We start from the raw sequence: 17,721 nt of genomic DNA, 5'->3' as shown, positions 1-17,721 counted from the left end.
GCATCAGTAGTAGATTTATCCTGGACTGTCCATACATCATTCTGCTTTGTTAGTTGTTCTGCAAGGCCTCCCTCAGCCATGTGGAGGGGTAACTCTTGTGCTATACCACAACAAAAGTGGGACAAAATAAAATAAAAAAAACAGAACATTTGTGGCATAGAAAGTTAACAGGTTTTCAGCAGAAAGCTACAGGACATTTGCCAGTTGGAAACAGAGAAGGATTGCCCCATAAATTTTTGCAGGTACAATCTGTATTCAGAATGGGATGGTGCCATGGTGTAGCATGGGTTGCCAGCACCCGGGGCAAGAGAAGTGTTTCGCCCCCTAACCCATGGGACGTTAGCAGTCCATTAATTCCTTCCACCATTCCAGTATTGAGTAAAGTAAATGAAATACTCTATCACACTGACTTCTATATCTTCGATGTGCACATATCAAATCACTTGAGACAAGCACAGCGGAGAGCAAAACAGGGAATTGTTTGGAAGTGAATATCTTTCTAAAGCCCGTGCAGAGGGTGCCTTGGCCACCACCCAAATCTGCTCCTCAGCCCAAAATATTGGGAGATTTTCTGTGCGAGGGGGTGGGCGTGCTGTTTAATATGTATTATTACTACTTCCACCCCTCTCTTTTTTGACAGTTTTCACCCCCTAAGAATTTTGAGCTCAGGGCAACCACCCCTGTGACCCTGTCGACACAACGCCACTGGGATGGCTTATGACCTGATATCACAGTGAACACAAATATTCATGAAATTACAATAAAAAAGGATGCCTCAGGGCCCAGAAACAAAGTGGAAAAGGCAAGGGAGGGTTTTCAGTTAAAAAATTAAAATAGAATGCATGGCTACTTAGGGATTCCTCCCGCAGAAATCCCTGGAACTTCCCTTGTCATTCCTTTTTGCTAAAGGCTGGTTAGTTTCTTGCTTTCTAACACTGTCCAGTATCAAAGCAATGCAGCAGGAAGCCCAGGTAAAACCGCTCTGGTGAGCAATATGAAAGCGTACAAGGCAGGCTCTGAGGGGCTCGTTTTCCTTTCAAGGAAGGCTGGAGATATCTCTCTCAGGAGGTGGACCTGAAAGCTTTGGGTTGCTTTCGTTGGCTTTTCCTTCAAACATCATGACCCTGAAAGCAAAGCAAAGAAACAACAGAAGAAAACCTGTTAGGAAGAGCTGGGGTGCAAATGTAATGACTGTTGCTTGGGAATTCTCAGTGAGCAAAGAATCATTGCAGTTCTGGAGTCAGCACTCCTTGATCTTGGGAACCATCATACATTGACTATGATATCTGAAGAAGCACCCAGCTGCATAGCCAACTTTCCAAAATATAGATATAAAGGTAATAATAACAGTACAGTGGTACCTCGGGTTACATATGCTTCAGGTTACTTACGCTTCAGGTTACAGACTCCGCTAACCCAGAAATAGTACTTCGGGTTAAGAACTTTACCTCAGGATGAGAACAGAAATCGTGCTCCGGTGGTGTGGCAGCAGCAGGATGCCCCATTAGCTAAAGTGGTGCTTCAGGTTAAGAACAGTTTCAGGTTAAGAACGGACCTCTGGAACGAATTAAGTACGTAACCCGAGGTACCACTATATTATGTCCTTAAATGAAACTTGTGTTTATCTAGCATTAGCCAGCAGAGGGCAATATTGTTCACTCGGAGTCACCCCATAATTCTCCACTCCAAAACTTTGGCTCAAATTCTGTTTGGGGTGTGAATGCAAAGTGATCCACCCTGCTCCCAGGGGGAGCAACGAGAGGAGGAAACAATCTTATCACTGAGCCACTTGATGCAAACGAAGCAAGATAAACAACTCTTTATCCTCTGTGTCCCGTTAGAAGTTTATGGTGTACTTTTGCTAGGCACACTCATGGTCATAAACTGCTATTTTTAATAACAGTATAAAAATGCTGCTTCTTATGAAAACAATGTGTTGCATTTTAGGGTCTTAGTATGCAGTATAGATATTCAAAAGAGTGTTTAGATTCCAATGTAACATGGGTTACATTTGAATCCCTCCAAACAACCTTGCAAGGTAGGCCCAGCTGGAACACAGGTGGAGAAACTTCTTCAGCCTGAAGGCCACAATAACTTGGCCCCTGGGCCTGCAGTTCCCCACCCTTACCCTGGAGCCACATTGCAGCAGAGGCATTGTGAGAAATCATCATAGGGATGCCAAGCCACCTCGTTCTCCTTTTACTGCTGCTGTTCTCCACCACTGCCAGATACAGGCTCATGGACACAAGATGTGGCCTGCCAGAGACTCTTTTGCCAGACCCTCCCTCAGACCTAGAGCTGCCCCCTCCCCAAGGAAATGCACAGCGGTGGGTCAGCCGCCATCCCTTCCTAAAACAGCAACATGCCGCTTGAAAGTCTTATGGCTGTGGTTATTGCATTTTGCCCCACCCCACTGGTCAGCCTTTGAATTAACAGGCTGAAGGGGAAACTCAGTAAATGGACGGAAATATCCCAGAAGGCTTTGCAACAGGCACCACTTCACACACTCACAGCCGTGGGCATTTCAACAGCTACCTCGGCCCTCACTGTCTATTGTTTGCAGATGGGGATTCGGCTTCTGGAATGGGAGCGGAAACCGAGACAGGAGGCCAGAGACAATGAGTGGCTTGTTTGCATGCTCGTTTCTGAAAAAGGGACCTGTGTCTTCTGAGGGCTATTCATGTCGGTATAGGGACAGGAGTGGGGGAGAGAAAACTGGCCTCCTCTATTCCTCAGCAAACAGAGACAGAAGCCAACTTGAGAAGGAGGGTAACATGAGGAGATAAGAAAGAACCCTGATGCACCAGGCCAAAAGGTTTTGCCGAGTCCAGGATTCAGTTTCCCACAGTGGCCAATCATAGGCCTCCGGGATTCTCACAGCCTGGTTGCAAAGACTTGAGGATATAAGAATTGCCCTTCAGGATCAGGCCAGTGTCCCATCTGATCCAGCATTCTGTTCTCATAGTGGCCACCCAAATGCCTGTGAGAAACCTGCAAGCAGAATCTGAGCACAAGAGTTCTCTCCGCTCCTATTTTTTCCAGCAACTGCCATTCAAAAGCATTTCTACCCCCAGCTGTGGAGGCTGGGGAAAGAAAGAAAAAACCCTGTTCAGTCGCTGCCAGTTAGTGTAGACAGTACTGTATTGAGCTAGATGAACCAAAGGTCTGATTCTGGCTAAGGCAGCTCCTCCGGTCCTAAGGCCAGAAAGCAGAAGATTGCAGCAGTCAAGGCCTCAGCCCTGAGCAGCAAGCAAAACTCAGTAATGGCAGAAGATGAGCTGGCTAAGAGTGGGACTGATGTTCTGCTGGCTGAAGAACACAGCCTGGTTTCAGTCACCAAATTCAGAACACTAACTAAGCCAATTTACATGGGTGAGGGGTCACGTACTTCCCGATCCACCGCACCCGTCTAAAGCGCAAGGAACACAGCAAGCCAGAAGCCACACAGAGAGAGAGAGATGCACTTGCCTTTAGGAGCTTATCCCCTTGAGATGTCGTGCCTCTCAGGTGTGAGGGGCGGAGCCTAGGATGGGAGAGCAAGCTGTGCAAGCGGAGCTTTTTGAGGTGCTGCCATGGATGCTTCAGCTCAGATTCCTGCATTGCAGGGGGAGGGGGTTGGACTAGATGACCCTTGGATACCTTCCAATTCTACAATTCTATGGTACTCCGAGTCTTGCTCTCAGGGTTCCTTCCACTTCAGGGTCAGATGGCGCTGTGCCAATCATTATGCTAAGTGACCCATTTGCCCTGATGGGCCAGCCTCCACTGGAGCTCAGTCACCCCAAAACAAACCTCTCTTCCTTCCCTCTTATTATGGATACTCACAACTTGAGGACTGCGGACCGTTTCCCAAGCATCAGGTTGACAAAATCTTGGTAAGAGATGGTGTCGCTGACACCTCCGGTGATCTCCGAGATCATTTTCTTCAGTTCCAGGTGGGTTTTGGGGGCTCCCAGCTTCTCCATCATCCTTTTCACTGACATCAGATCTACAAGGAATGATAACAAGGGGTGGTGAATGGTACAGACAATGAGGGACATGACTTCATAGTGCCTGATAGAGATGGATTAGGCATGGGAGACCGTTCCCCCTCCATTCTAGAAGATTCCTTAGAACCAACTGTACCTCTAGTTGATTCAGAATGGCAATGATGGCTACCATAATAATAGCCAGGGCTTTTTTTTCTTTCCAGCCAGAACTCGCTGGAACTCAGTTCCAGCACCTCTCAGGTGGGCACCATTGCCGTTATAAGAGAACAAGGGAGATATTCACTGTGAGTTCCTGCACCTCTTTTTCTAGAAAAGGAGCACTGATAATAGCATTAATTTATATAGTTTAGAGAATTCAAAGACCTCTGCGCAAGCCACAGGGTGGCTTACAACAAGCAGACAGATTTTTAAAATCCATAAAATAACATTATCCTTAAAAATACATAACAAATCACTAAAGAACACTTGCACAATCAGGCCTCACCTCCTCCAAATGTCTACCAAAAAAATCTGCATATTAACCAGCCACTTTAAATGATGAAGAGATGGGGCCAGACACACCTCAGTAAGGAGGGAGTTTCACATACAAGGAGCTGCCACGGAAAAGGCCCTTTCCTGGTGTCCCACACCATGAACGTCACATTGAGGAGGGACTACCAGGAGGGCCTTGTCCACTGATCTTAGAAACCAGGTAAGTCAATACACACAGGTAGGCCAATAATAATTAAATGTATACAATGGATGGGATTCAGGGATCCACTATACCAAGTGTTGTGGAGAACCCCTGGCCCATAGGTAAGAATTGGCCTGCCAGGACTGGCTGTTTGGCTCACCAAGCCATTTTTCTGTGTTCTTGTGTTCAGCCCTTCTCGGTTGAGGCATGCTAGCCAATTCCTAGGTAGAATTGGCTCATGCATCTGAACCCTGCAGAAAGCAAGAGTGAACACCCCATGCATCATACTTGTACAGTATCTACCCCTGACAGGTGTTAGGAACAACCCACCTGCCAATCAACTGCCATCAGATGGTTAGCTGGCGGATTGTTCCATCGAGATGGGTAAAATGACAACCTGGTCCACTAGGTCAAAAAGGTTCCCCACCTCTGCACCCCCATTAACAAGGCTCAGCATAACCCAGGAGTGGAAGCTTTGCAAATTTTAACAAAAGCCGCTCACCAATTTCACCTTGGTTGTTCAGGTCAAACTCCATGTACTTTTCTATAAAATACAAGGAACATGTTAGCACAATCAAAACTTCCACCTGGCACCCTGCCACCTCCACTTGTCTTCAAAACAGCATCACAGTAGGGAAGGGAAATAAATTCAGTCTGGCTCTCACTTTCTGAATCTGCAATTTGCAAACCGAAACCCTGTTACCCTTCAAAATTTGCTCTTCCCTTGAATTTTGCAGTGCAGTTCTCAGGCCAAAAAGAAAAGATACACAAAAAATGCATTCTATTAAGGGAAAATGCTTGCAAAAATGTGTATATGAGGAGGAATGCACACGTGGAACATAGGAAGCTGCCTGATACAAAGCCAGACCATTGGGTCCATCTAGCTCAGTACTGTCTTACACTGACAGGCAGCAGCTACCCGGGTTTTCATGCAGGGATTCCTTGCAAGCCCTCCTGGAGATGCTGGGGGTTGAACCTGGCAATTTCTGCATATAAGGAAGATGCTGGTGTGTTTTTCGAGCCCTTCTCAAAAAAAAGGAAAAAAAAGAAAAGAAAAGTAAACTAAAATGGTTGTGGGAATGTGGTGAACTGAACTTATAATTGGAGTAAATGGAAAAAGAAACTGACATATTTGTCCATCACTCCTTCAGGGTCCTGTGTACCTGTTGGAAAGAAAATATAAGGGAAGATCCCTTTTATGGACCTTTCATCCCATGTCTGTTTGGGCCGATTGTAGAAGGACCCTGTGAGATTTGTAGAACTTGTGCCCAGGTTGGCATTTGTAGAGACTGCAGCCTTGCTGCCTGTTTACTTGGAGGTTGGTGCCAGTAAGTTTTCCAAAGCATACAAAACCTTGCAAGCCCTCTAACTCTCTGCGTTTGCAAAATCCACATTTTTGTTTTCTGGTTAGAAGTCCGATAGAATAATCAACAGCACCACTTCCCACCCTGCTGGAAAATTCCCCTGACAGATTTCCCGCTGATGCTTTCTTTTCTTTTCTTTTCTTTTAAGTAACCTTCCCCAACTTAGAGCCCTGTAATAATTCTTCCTTTTCTTTCTTTTTCCTTTTGGGACCTTGGTTTCAGGCTTAAAAACTAAGCCACTTGATAGCTATCATCCTCGCTGGGCACTTAGCCCATGTCACAAAAAAGGAGGCTGGCAGGCATATTCTGTGGACCAGTCAGAAAGTACCCTCTCCCTCGATGGGGATGTGTGTGTGTGTGTGTGTGTGTGTGTGTGTGTGTGTTCTTGCGTGTGTGAAATGGGTGCCATGTAGAATCACAAAGGCCCTTTAAGACAGGCCCAAACGTACCACGACAACCCAATTAGCCCATTTGGCAGTTTAGAGGCTCTAATTAGGGACCCCATTCAGAGGCTTTTATTGGAGGTGGGGCAGAACTGCTCTAGGGATGTCAGAGAATTCTGACAAAGGAGGAGCAGAAATTGCCAATGTTCGCTTATTTGTACCATGTCTGGAACGGAAATAAAGCCAGCGAATGCAAGTGGTATTCATTGTTGTTGCTTTTAGTCCACTAATGATATGTAATTGATTATGTTAAAAAAATAGACCCACACATACCCCCCCCCCTTTTGCACTGCATTCCCCCTTGCATTGAAATGAATGGGCTAGGATATTGCAAGGGCAATTGTGCAGTGAAGTTTTGTAATTTCGCTGCAATAGAACGCGAGAGGAATAGCATAGTTTTGGGGCAGGAGATGAACTGCAGCAGAACAGAAGTGCTACCACATGTGATAAACACAGGGCAGAATTGGAAAAGATGCCTTCCTTAATCTCCACACAGTTTATTACCTGTGGCATACTCTGGGAGGATTGGGTCCTTTTCTGAAGCTGGTGGCCATACTGATAGGCAAAAGCACAATCCAGCCTTACCTAAACCAGCAGCATTTTTTTCCTAGGTCTAGCTGGGAATCCTGGAGAATCACTTCAAGAGCTTCTTGGGTTGCCTGATTCAATTGCATGGCTTCCTTCACATTAAATAGACCCTCTAAATATATTCTCTAACACTATGGGGCACCACCAATAGAGCACATGATATGCATGCAGAAGGTCCCAGGTTCAATTCTCAGAAACTCCAGGTACAGACAGGAACATGGAAAGATGCCATTGGTCCATCAAGCCCAGTATTGTCTACACTGACTGACAGCAGCTCTCTGGGGTTTAAGGCAGGGCACCCTCCTTGGAGATGCCAGGCATTGAACCCGGGACCTTAGGCATGCAGCGCAGATGCTTTGCTACTGGGCTATAGATGCTCCTGATGAGCGTAAGAAGCTGCCTTACGCGGAGTCGGACCAATAGTCCATCTAGCTTAGTATTGTCTGCTCTGACTGGCAGTGGCTCACCAGGGTTTCAGGCACAGGAAATTCCCAGGCTTCCCTGGAAATGCGGGGAATCGAACCTGGGACTTTCTGCATGCAAAGGATATTCTCTATCACTGAGCTATTTCCATTAGAAATGAAGATTCCAGTTCTGGATTAACAGCTGGTTTTAATTGGGAGTTGTCTATGGGCTTGATGCCGGAGGGCTGTTCTTATAGCACCTGATCCTTGAATCTAGAAAGTTAGCACACCCTTTAGATTGCTAGGTTAGAACGTCTCTTACTGATACTCTAGCTTTCTATGTGAAAGCGTTTTCTTTTGGTAGTACAGTATAGAGAAGCATTCAGTTGTGTGATTCCCTACAACGCCACTCTTGATCAACTAACCACACAGCCTGTTTTTGTGTAACCCGGTTCTAAGTTGCTCTCTGTGTGTTGTTGTCCCCCACACCCAAATCTATTTCTGTCCATTGAGAATCCCGTTTCGGAAGCAAAGCAGTGAACAAGACATGCTTTTTTTAAAAAAAAACAAAGAACCCTCCCCCTCCTCAAGCCCCTTCTCAACAGTCTAAGCTTTCCTGTGTAGGGTCCAAAGGTTCCGTCTTTCATCCCCCGTTCAATGGGGCAAAATCTTGCCTTAGTACGCACACAGACAGACACAAATAGCTTTGACACAAATGCCAATTCTGCAGAGGGGCTCTTGCAACTTCTCATGCCCAGCGGGGGAGAAGGAGGCCAGAACAACAGGGTGATTGTTGGGAGACCCGGAGAAGGCGTTTGGCAGCAGCCTGAGCGACTCTAGGCTGAACGGGAGCTGGAATCGACATGATGAAAACATGGAAGGCCGGGGAGCAGCAGAATGAAGGCAAGTTGTGGGTTTGGGATAGAGGAACCCACAAACTGGCGACCCACCAGCCACAATGTTTGAAGAAAGGCTTATTCAGAGGGAGAAATCTATCTGTGTATGTTTCAGGCCTTGCTTAAAAACAAACAAACGAAAATGCAAGAAATAAAAAACCCACCCACACCACAAGGACACAGCTGTAGGGTGGGTTGAGAAATTAGAAGCAGCATTGTTAAATATATTACCCGCCCTTCACTAGCAGGTACAAGGTCAAGTTAAAACAATTGAAAATTAAAAACAGTTAAAACAGATTACAGTGACAGGAATAGGGTGGGCCCTGAACACACAAATCTCAAGTGTTGAAAGCCAGGGCAAAGAAGGGCATTGAAAGTTGTATAGTGAAGAAATGACAAACAGATATACATTGTGGGTTGTGACCAATGCTAGTCCTACTCACAGAGAAGTCCCATTGAAAATGATGGACCCAGTGAACTTAGAGCCATCAGTAGTCCTTGGTCCCTAAATTTTCAGACTAGATGTTGAGTGCAATGGCTCACTCTGCGATGATTGTTTTGCCAAAAGGGAAACCAGTAATTTCATAGGGATCCATGTGGAACCACAATAACCTTGTGTGGTTCTTGCAGAATCCTCTGGGCCCAGCGTGGGGGGAAAGAACTAGGTCAATTTGGGCCACTGTCCCCACCTCAGACTAATTCCTAAACAGAAACATATCTGTGTACGCTCCAGAGTCCCCAGGCAAAGGAAATAAAGTGAGGCCAAAAAGAAAACCAACCCAAAAAACACAGATTCCTAAATCACATCTGTTTCTCAGAAACCTCCGTGTCAAAAAGAGGCAAGGAAGCAGCTGTCCCAAAGCCCTGACCCAAAGATTTGCGATCCTCTCCCACACCCTGACACTATTGCCAAAGAGTTATTGCGAGACTATGGTGGCTTGTGGCTGAGGAACCTGCCTCCAAAGCCAGCTTTTCCATATGGACAAAGGCCACCTCTTAAGAGTCTGGAGGCCCTCAAGCAGAGGCTTTTAGCAGACTGTCTTACATTTAAAGGTCTTCAGTCAGTGTGGAGAGTGGGCAGGGCATGTAAACCTAAGAGAGGCTTTCAGCTTGAGTTGCTCTCTCAAGGGCTGGGTACAAGGTTCAGGACGGAGGAGAAATCAGGTTTTGTTCGCCCAAATTCACATTTCTGAAATTAGTACTTCTCTGTATGTTGCAAAGCAGAACCAGAGGGTATGTGCAAAATGCATATATTGGAAGAGATTTGCAAAAATAAAAAAATGCATTTATTTGTGAAAATAATGGATAGAAATATATTGCAGGAGGGGGAATTTATGGCAAAAAAAATGTGTGTAGTAGTCAAAAGTGTGCAGAAAAATTAGGATAAATTTACACTAAAATGCTGATGAGTGGTTTGTTTTTGTTTTTGTTTTTTTAAAAAAATAGCCAGCTACTACAGAAATGTAGAGAACTGAATTTACGACTGGACAAAAATGAGAAACTTAGAGAAACCAAAGTTGACAGTGGGGTCCATCCCTAGTTACCATACACCAGCCATCTCTAACCTGGGGATCTCTGACTGTGGTTGGACTCCAACTCCCATCAGCCCAAGCTGGCATGGCCAATGGCCAGGAATGATGGCAGGTGGAGTGCTATCTATGGCTGCCCATGCTTAGAAGGTGCAGGGGATATGTGGAGTAGCCATGGCTCAGTAGTAAAGCACCCGCTTTGCTTGTAGAAATTCCCTGGTTTGGTCCCCTGCATCCTTAGTTGAAAGGGTCTTTGTATCAGTTATTGTGGAGCTGCTGCCATATTGGGATAGAAGGATTAAATAGGCTGAGTCAGAGTTGGTTCACCTAACTCTGGTTCACCCAAGATGTAGCAGCATCAGCTGCTTTTTGTCACCCACTCTCAGTTTAAACAATGTACCTTTGAAAACTGCAAGTTTTTCCTCCAAATGCTCTTCATCGCTGAACTTTGGGTCACAGAGAAACTCCTGAGAAAGAAAGGGTAGTGGGAGAGAAATGAATTCAATACATTTAAGGAAGTAATAACAAAGTCTTCAGATGGGTTAATACCACATAACGCTGGTACTTCTTCAGGTGGGGAGAAGATCAATTTGAATTGGAGAAGCAGCAGGGTGTAGTTCAGTGACAGAGCCTTTGCCATGAATGCAAAGGTCCTAGGTTCAATCCTTGGCCTCTCCATGTAAGCCAGAGAATGTTTCCTGCCTGAAACCCTGCAGCGCCGTGGCCAATCAGTGCAGACAGCACTCAGCTAGATGAACCAATGGTATGACTCGGTGTAAGACAGCTCTCTAGGTTCCCATTTAAAACCGTCTCTTTATCCAGGACCTTGAGGACTAGAATCCCATTTTACTTCTGGGGGAAAGGTCACAGTTCAATGACAGAGCATCTGGTCTGCATATGGAAGGTTCCAGGTTCAACCCTCAAGGACATCTCCAAGTTCATTTTCACCCCCAAACTCCAATTATTTCTCTTGCTGTCTGTTGTGGTGAAGTGATGTAAATTACACATTTAACTGCTTACGTAAATGATGTTGTCATTGCTTCCCCTCCCCCCTACTCGTTTCAATGTGATGCAAGTTGTGTTGGTGGTGTTGTGTTTACAAACATAACCACTTCATCTCACTTGCAGACTGGAAGCAGCAAACTCCGGTCATATTTGCAAGATCCGTTCTGGACGTGGCATGAATATGCGGACACTGAGAATTGTTGCTCCCATTTCTGTTTGTATTACGCTGGGCGGAGAGGAGCAAGAGTGCCGTGGGGTGCAGGCCAGGCTGCTTGGGTGACCCCCACTCAGCCAGCTCCCTCTGCAGCTGCGTGCCAGAGGCTCTTGTTCCAAATTTCCTCCCAGCCCTTAGGAACCTGATGGAATGTAATGGCTCCAGTCTGTTTGTCCCCCCCACCCCACCCACCCCCAGGCACTAGCAACACATTCCACATGGCAGAAATCACCGACATCTGCTCACCATTTGGCTCTGGGTTGGTCCTCCTCTCTGCTCACAGAACCAGGACCTTCTGATGGGATGACACCCAGCACAGAGGATGCTGCGTCTCCCCAAGAGCATGTCCTCAAACACAAGCTGCACAGCAGGCTTGCGTTTGAGAGGCAGGCGGGCAAGATGTATTTAGAAGACATCTGAAGGCAGCTCTGCTGTATGGGGAAGTTTTCAATGTTTGTTGTTTTATTGTGTTTTTAATATTTTTGTTGGGAGCAGCCCAAAGTGGCTAGGGCAAGCCAGTCAGATGAGTGCCATATAAATAAACAAAAATTTATTTATTTATTTGGAAGAAAAGGGGCCGAACTTCTGGATTAAATGGTGCCTGTTTTCCAACTGTCCCAAACTGATGAGCACAAGTTCCTGGTAAATTCCCATTTTGGCTTCGGGAAAGATTTTGGAGATGGAGCTCAGTAGCAGAGCATCTACCTTGCATGCAAAAGGTTCCAGGTTCAGTCCCCACTGGCCTCTCCCGGTAGGGCTGGGAGGAGACCCTTGTCTGAAACCATGGAGAGCTGCTGCCAGTCAGTGCAGACAATATTCAACTACATGAACCAGTGATCTGACTCAGTGTGAGACAGCTTCTTCCTTTTATCACCCCTTTATTTAGTGCCATGAGGACAGGGGTAGTATTTTAGTTTAGAGGCAGAGCATTTGTTTGCCGACATCTCTGGGTAGGGCTGGGAGAGATTCCCTGTCTGAAAACATGGAGAGCTGCTGCCAACCAGTGCCAGACACTATGAAATTACACTGGGGGGGGGGCTGTCTTTCTCAGTTTTCCTCGGATATGCCAGGGGTTGAACCTGCAAGCAAAACAGATGCTGTACCACGGAGCTACAGCCTTTCTCCTAAAACAACAGGAAGCTGCTTTCTACTGAGTCAGACCAGTTGCCTACACTGACTGGCAGCTACACTCCCAGTATCTCAGATGGAAGGTCTCTCCCACCAATACCCAGAGATTCTGGGGATTGAACTGAGGACATGCAACACAGGTGCTCTCCTGCTGAGGCCCTTTCCGGGAATATAGGAAGTCACACCAATGATTCATTTGGCTGGCAGCAGCTCTCCAGCATCTCAGCTTGGGACCTTCTCCATTGCAAAGTAGGTACTCTGCCACAAAGCTATGGGTACTGGAGAAATCAGTACCTGAAAATCACCCTTCCTGTCTCCATGGTTAATGCTCAGCTAGAGTCCCAAGTTTAGGGCTCTGGTTTCATGCATGGAGTCAGAGGTTGTGTGCCCCACTTTGGAAGCCCCTCCTGCTGCTGTGAACCCAAGACCAGGATAAGAGCTGGGGATTGGCAGAGCTGCCATGTGCTGTGGCCAGTCGAGCCTTGGAAGGAGCCTGAGAGAAGCTTCCTGGCTTTCCCATAGAAGGCCTTGGCTGTCTCCCAGGGGCAACCTTGCCATGCTATCCCCAACGAGGCTGGAATGTCAAATATTCCACAGTGATCTGGGAGGCTTTATGAGCAGGATCAACTGTGAGCCTCTGCACAGCTGGAGAGGTAATAACAAACATAACTCTGACTCATGCTTTCTAGCCCAGGCATGGGGAACCTTGGGGCCTGGGGGCCACATGTGGGCCTCTGGATCTCTCTACCATACCATCGAGCCATACCCTCTCAGCCGAATGCCCTTTTCCCAGGCCTCCCAGATCACTGGCTCTGCTTTGTAAGCCCCTTTAGTATTTCTGGTTGGCTGGGATGCGCTCTCAGACTTCAATCATGTCTCTCACTGGGTGGAGGACAGAGATGGGTTTTTGTGTCCACAAATTAGCCCAACTGTACAAAGGGAAAAAATTCGCAAATATTGTTCCTCCTGCTTGTGTGTCCGGCCCCAACCACCCCTGGCATGTGGCCCTTGGAGGGTTGCCCAGAACGAAATGCGGCCCCAAGGATGAAAAAACTTTCTCATCCCTGCTCCATTCCAAGAGGGAGACTGTGCATGGAGGGAAAATGGACTCAAGATATTTGACAGCCATTCCAGATCCTCCAATATTTTCTCAGGGAAAGACAGATACAGGAAGCTCCTGCAGCCAATCAGAAGTCGCGGAAGCCCCATCGGATGTTCAGTTTCCAAAAAATGTCCAAAAACTGGAGCACTCACTTCCAGTTTTTGATTGTTCGGGAGCCGAAACATTCGACTCCCAAGGCGTTCGGGAGCCAAGGTACAACTGTATACAGAATAAGGTTGCAGAAAAATAAAAGAAGGGAGAGAAGGGGGAGAAGTGGTAAAGTCATATTGTTATACTTAGTTCTCATTCTTTTTATTTGTTATATTTCCTTGGTAGTGAGAGAGGTTGGGTGGGGGGCCCAGGGCATGGCTGGTTGTGTTTAGCTGGCTGCAATGAGATTTGTTTGCGGGTGTGAAGTGGGGGGTGGGATTGTTGAGTCAAGTTAGCCGGATTGATTTGTATGTTGTCGGTGGGTTCTTGTCGTCATCTTGTTGAGCTGTGTATGTGATAAAGTGGAGCCATACTGAGGTGAAGGTGACTTCTTCTATTTGCCTCCTTGTCAGTTTGAGTCTGTTGGTTGGTTTTTCTAGTAAGGCTGTTTCCCATACAATTTGGTACCAGCGGTCCATGTTCACTACTGACAGGTCTCTCCAGTCTTAAGACCAGAGGATGCTTAAAGCCTAGTTGGTGGGGCGACAGGAGATGGAGGAGGATGAAGGAAGGAAGAGGTGTGTGAGCACAAGAAACCTTGCAGCACCATATGCCAGAGGACATTCCAAAAGATACAGGCTCATCTTGCATTCCTGCCAGGCAGGGAAGCTGCCCTTAACACACAATCCCACTCAACGAAGAGGCCCCTTCTGCAATGTTTAAAGCAGTTTAAAGCAATCCCACTCAACGAAAAGGCCCCTTCTGCAATGTTTAAACATTTAAAGCAGAATCATACCATGCACGCAACCTGGAACTGTAGTTTATAAAGGGTGCCAAGAGTTGGTAGGATCTGTTCCCATCACAGAACTAAAATTCCCAGAGTGGTTTAACAACCAGTCCCTCTTTCCAGGGAACTCTGGGAAGGTCAAAGTATCAAGGCAGACCCACATCAATTGTTTAAAGCATATGACTTCCCCCAAATAATCCTGGGAAATGTAGGCTGTTGGGAACTGGAAGTCTGAGAGGGAAACTACCGTTCCCAGGATTCTTTGATTGAATTCTTAATATGGACTGTATCTTAATATCATCGGGTGGCATTGTTGGCAGGAGCTGATGGGAGTTGTAGTTCAAAGCAGCTGGAGGGCACTAGCTTGGGGAATGCTCCTTTGCTGATGAATCAGCCACACACAGTTTCCACTGGGAACTTCCTTTGCGCACGCACGCACACACGCACACAAAATGAACCCAACAGTATCCTCCCAACCTAAACCAGTTGTCAAAGAGAGCTGCAAATTAGCACTTATGTGATCTTGCAAGAGGTAAACAGCAGCACATCCACATATCAACAGAGACAAACATTCCTGAAGTCCCAATGACATTGGAATCTCTTTCATTGGGACCCCCCTCCCATATAAACAGGTGGGGGAAAGCCAGAGATTCTAAAGCAGGTTTTTCCACCTCCTGCAGGCTGAAACACCAAAATCAAAGCTGATGGTTACATCACTTTGTCACTTAAACAGAGATTGTTTTGAAATCTGTTTTGTTGCATCAGCAATGAGGTGAGAGATTTTGTGAGCCAGGATCCTCAGCAGAAAGCTTTTTAACACAAAGATGGGGAACCATTGAGATTGAACCTGGGACCTTCTGCATGCAATGGTAGGAATAAATGGCATCTTAGGATGCTGCCTTGGCTTGTACAGAGTCAAACTATTAGTTCGTCTAACTCAGAACTGTCAACACTGACTAGCAGCAGCTCTGGACTTTCAGACAAGGGACTGTTTTTATCAGCCCTACTTGGAGATGCCACTGAGGACTGAACCTGGGCCTTCTGCATGCAGGGCAGATGCTCTACCACTAAGCTAAGACGCTACCCTTGCATACACACCTGTGTAGCTTCCGCTCCTCTTATCCTTGTCTCTGCAATTGCCTTGGGGGCAGGGACCCAGCTTCTGAATACTGTGCATGGGAACACTCAGCAGTTGTGCAGCAGGGCTTCTAATCTGCACTACACATTTCTGAATAGCTTCAGCCCACGTGCACCACCACAAACACCTGCACTTGTATACAGACAGCTTGCACGTGTGTAAAAGGATGGATGGATCTGTCAACAGGCAGACCTACATTTTGGGGGCCCTGAAGTCTGAACTGTCATGACGGTCCCTTCACAACCAGAAACGAGGTTTAGGTAACCACTGTTAACCTCTTCAATGGGGTTGTTCCATGACAGATCACCACACCTTTACAACACCTGTGCTTCTGACTCTCAGACTTTGGGATTGTTGAAATATGTACAAAAAAATTAATCAATTTGACTCAAATCAGGGTGACTCAAATTAAAGTCACAATTACTTACTTTGTTGTTTCTGGGGCCCCTCTGGGATTAGGGGGCCTAAAGCTTCAGCTTCATTAGTTTTGCAGCCCCTGTCTGTCAATTTCAGGCTCCATCTCTGAAACCCTGGAGAGCTGCTGCCAGTCAGTGTATGCAATGCTGAGCTAGATGAATCAGTGGTCTTATTCAGCATAAGGCCGCTACATGTGCTCTTAGTTCTTTTAGACTGCAAGCCTGATGGTAGGGAGCATCTTACCACTGACATTTGGAAGCCTCTCTATCAGTCTGATGGGGGGGAAACTGGATTAGGGATTTGTGAGAAATTCACATTTTGCATTTAAATGCACTTTGCCCCTAAATGCTGGTGAATTTCCACGAGGACTTAAAAAAGGAAATAGCAAACTGTGTGGAAATGTGGAGAACTCAAAACTTAAGAATGCAATTATTAGGAACTGAAATTGATAAGAGCCACCCATCCTAGAGCAGGCAGTAATGTAAGCCAATAACTTGCGATTGAATTGCTCCCACCTTGTTGATCTCTTCCAGCCTTCCTTGCTGCTTGGCTTTGAGTAATCCAAAGGCTTTCCCTCCTGGATAAAAGAGAGAAGGAGCATGTGGTAAACCCAGGTGTGTCTGTGACCATCTGGATGTTCTCCAACTTCTACGACTAGGGAGCAGGTGACATCCTCCCGGGCAGCGGCGCCGGTGTCTGGGAGGGTTTTGAAGCAGCCCTCCGGGACACCGCGCAGCAAGGAGGAGGATCTCCGCTTGCTGTAGAGGTCGCTTGCCACGCTTTGAAGCAGGCAAAGTCCCACGTTACCCCCACCCCCGGGCCTCCCCCCCCCCATCCCCGCAAGTCACAATTGCACCACCATGCATACCTTGATATGCGCTGTTGAGCATGAGAGACATGCTGGAGATTTCACGAGCGAGACCCCGGCTGAGGAGTTTGCAGAAAGTTTCTCCGCTGGGTGCCGCCGCCGGCACGCTGCGGGTTTCCAGCCAGGGTGGCAAGCGAAGATCTCTCCTCTGCTCCGGACGGCTACCGAGCCAGCCCAGGTACTTCCAAGAGAGTCATTCATGAAGTGGGACTCGGCAGAGGCCGGCTGAGGAGGCTCGCACATCCCTCTGGCGGAGGAGGCGGAGGAATGCCGCCCTCCCCGGAGTGGGGCCTCAGACCCGTTGCAAATGGGCTGCTGGCAAGGTTAACCCTTTCCTTGCACAGAGAACAGAAAATGCAACGCCACACCATTCGGTCTGTTCACTGGTTTGTTCGTAGCGTTGATGTGCCGCTTTCCCCCCGCTCCCGAAGGAGCTCCAGGGGGCTGCGCTCATGGCTCCCGCCTTCCTGGTTTAATTCCCCACGCAACAACCCCGTGAGGTAGGTTAGGCTGAGACTCAGTGTCCGGCTTCCAAGGTCATGCAGTGAGTTTTAAGACCAGGTAGGGGATTTGAACCCAAGACTTACCGTAGTTTGGCACTCTAACCACTGCACAACACTGCCTGTCTCTGCCTCTCCAAAAAAAAACCAAAACACCCAAACTACTCCAATCTGCAAACCGTGGGAGAGTCCAAGGGTTCCAGGCACCTATGCAGGATCCGGATTCTGATTTTTAATGGGGCTTCCCTGGAGGCCTATGGGCTTCACACTGAAGTCTCCCTGAACTGAGTAACTTGCTCAGGATCAGTTCATTTCAGAACTGTCAGGAGCATGATGGGAAACTTAAATGGTGTCTCCCTGATCCAAAGGCACAGCCCTTATCAGATCAGAGTGCTGGCTAAAAGAGAAAACGGGCAGGTGCAGTGGCGTAGCGTGGGGGGTGCAGGGGGGGCCGGCCGCACCGGGCGCAACATCTGGGGGTTAGGGTTAGGGGGCGCAAATCCACGGGTTAGGGGGCGCAAATCCA

General features: G+C 47.2%; 1 protein-coding gene across 1 annotated transcript; it reads right to left on the bottom strand.

Annotated features, from left to right (window-relative positions):
• Nucleotides 1-231: 231 nt before the first annotated feature.
• AIF1L (allograft inflammatory factor 1 like) lies at nucleotides 232-16,896 on the bottom strand. The gene is made up of 6 exons (XM_081896724.1): nucleotides 16,696-16,896; nucleotides 16,343-16,404; nucleotides 10,287-10,353; nucleotides 5,165-5,206; nucleotides 3,826-3,988; nucleotides 232-1,124 (listed from the first exon to the last, which is right to left on the bottom strand). Exons 1-6 carry the CDS (start codon nucleotides 16,724-16,726, stop codon nucleotides 1,037-1,039), a joined length of 453 nt encoding a protein of 150 aa, XP_081752850.1. The 5' UTR covers nucleotides 16,727-16,896; the 3' UTR covers nucleotides 232-1,036.
• Between the last annotated feature and the right edge of the window lie 825 nt (nucleotides 16,897-17,721).

Source organism: Podarcis melisellensis (assembly GCF_964234715.1).
Source record: "Podarcis melisellensis genome assembly, chromosome: Z".
NCBI lineage: Eukaryota > Metazoa > Chordata > Lepidosauria > Squamata > Lacertidae > Podarcis > Podarcis melisellensis.
This window is presented reverse-complemented; position numbering and strand designations above follow the sequence as displayed.

Bases quoted from the DNA above. Each gene is read 5' to 3' on its own strand.
- AIF1L (XM_081896724.1), bottom strand. From the start codon at position 16,726: ATGTCTCTCATGCTCAACAGCGCATATCAAG. The intron at 10,354-16,342 runs GTGGGAGCAATT...TTTCTTTCTCAG, and splicing joins GGCTGGAAGAGATCAACAAG to GAGTTTCTCTGTGACCCAAA. The intron at 1,125-3,825 runs GTGAGTATCCAT...CTTTGCTTTCAG, and splicing joins CGGTCCGCAGTCCTCAAGTT to GGTCATGATGTTTGAAGGAA.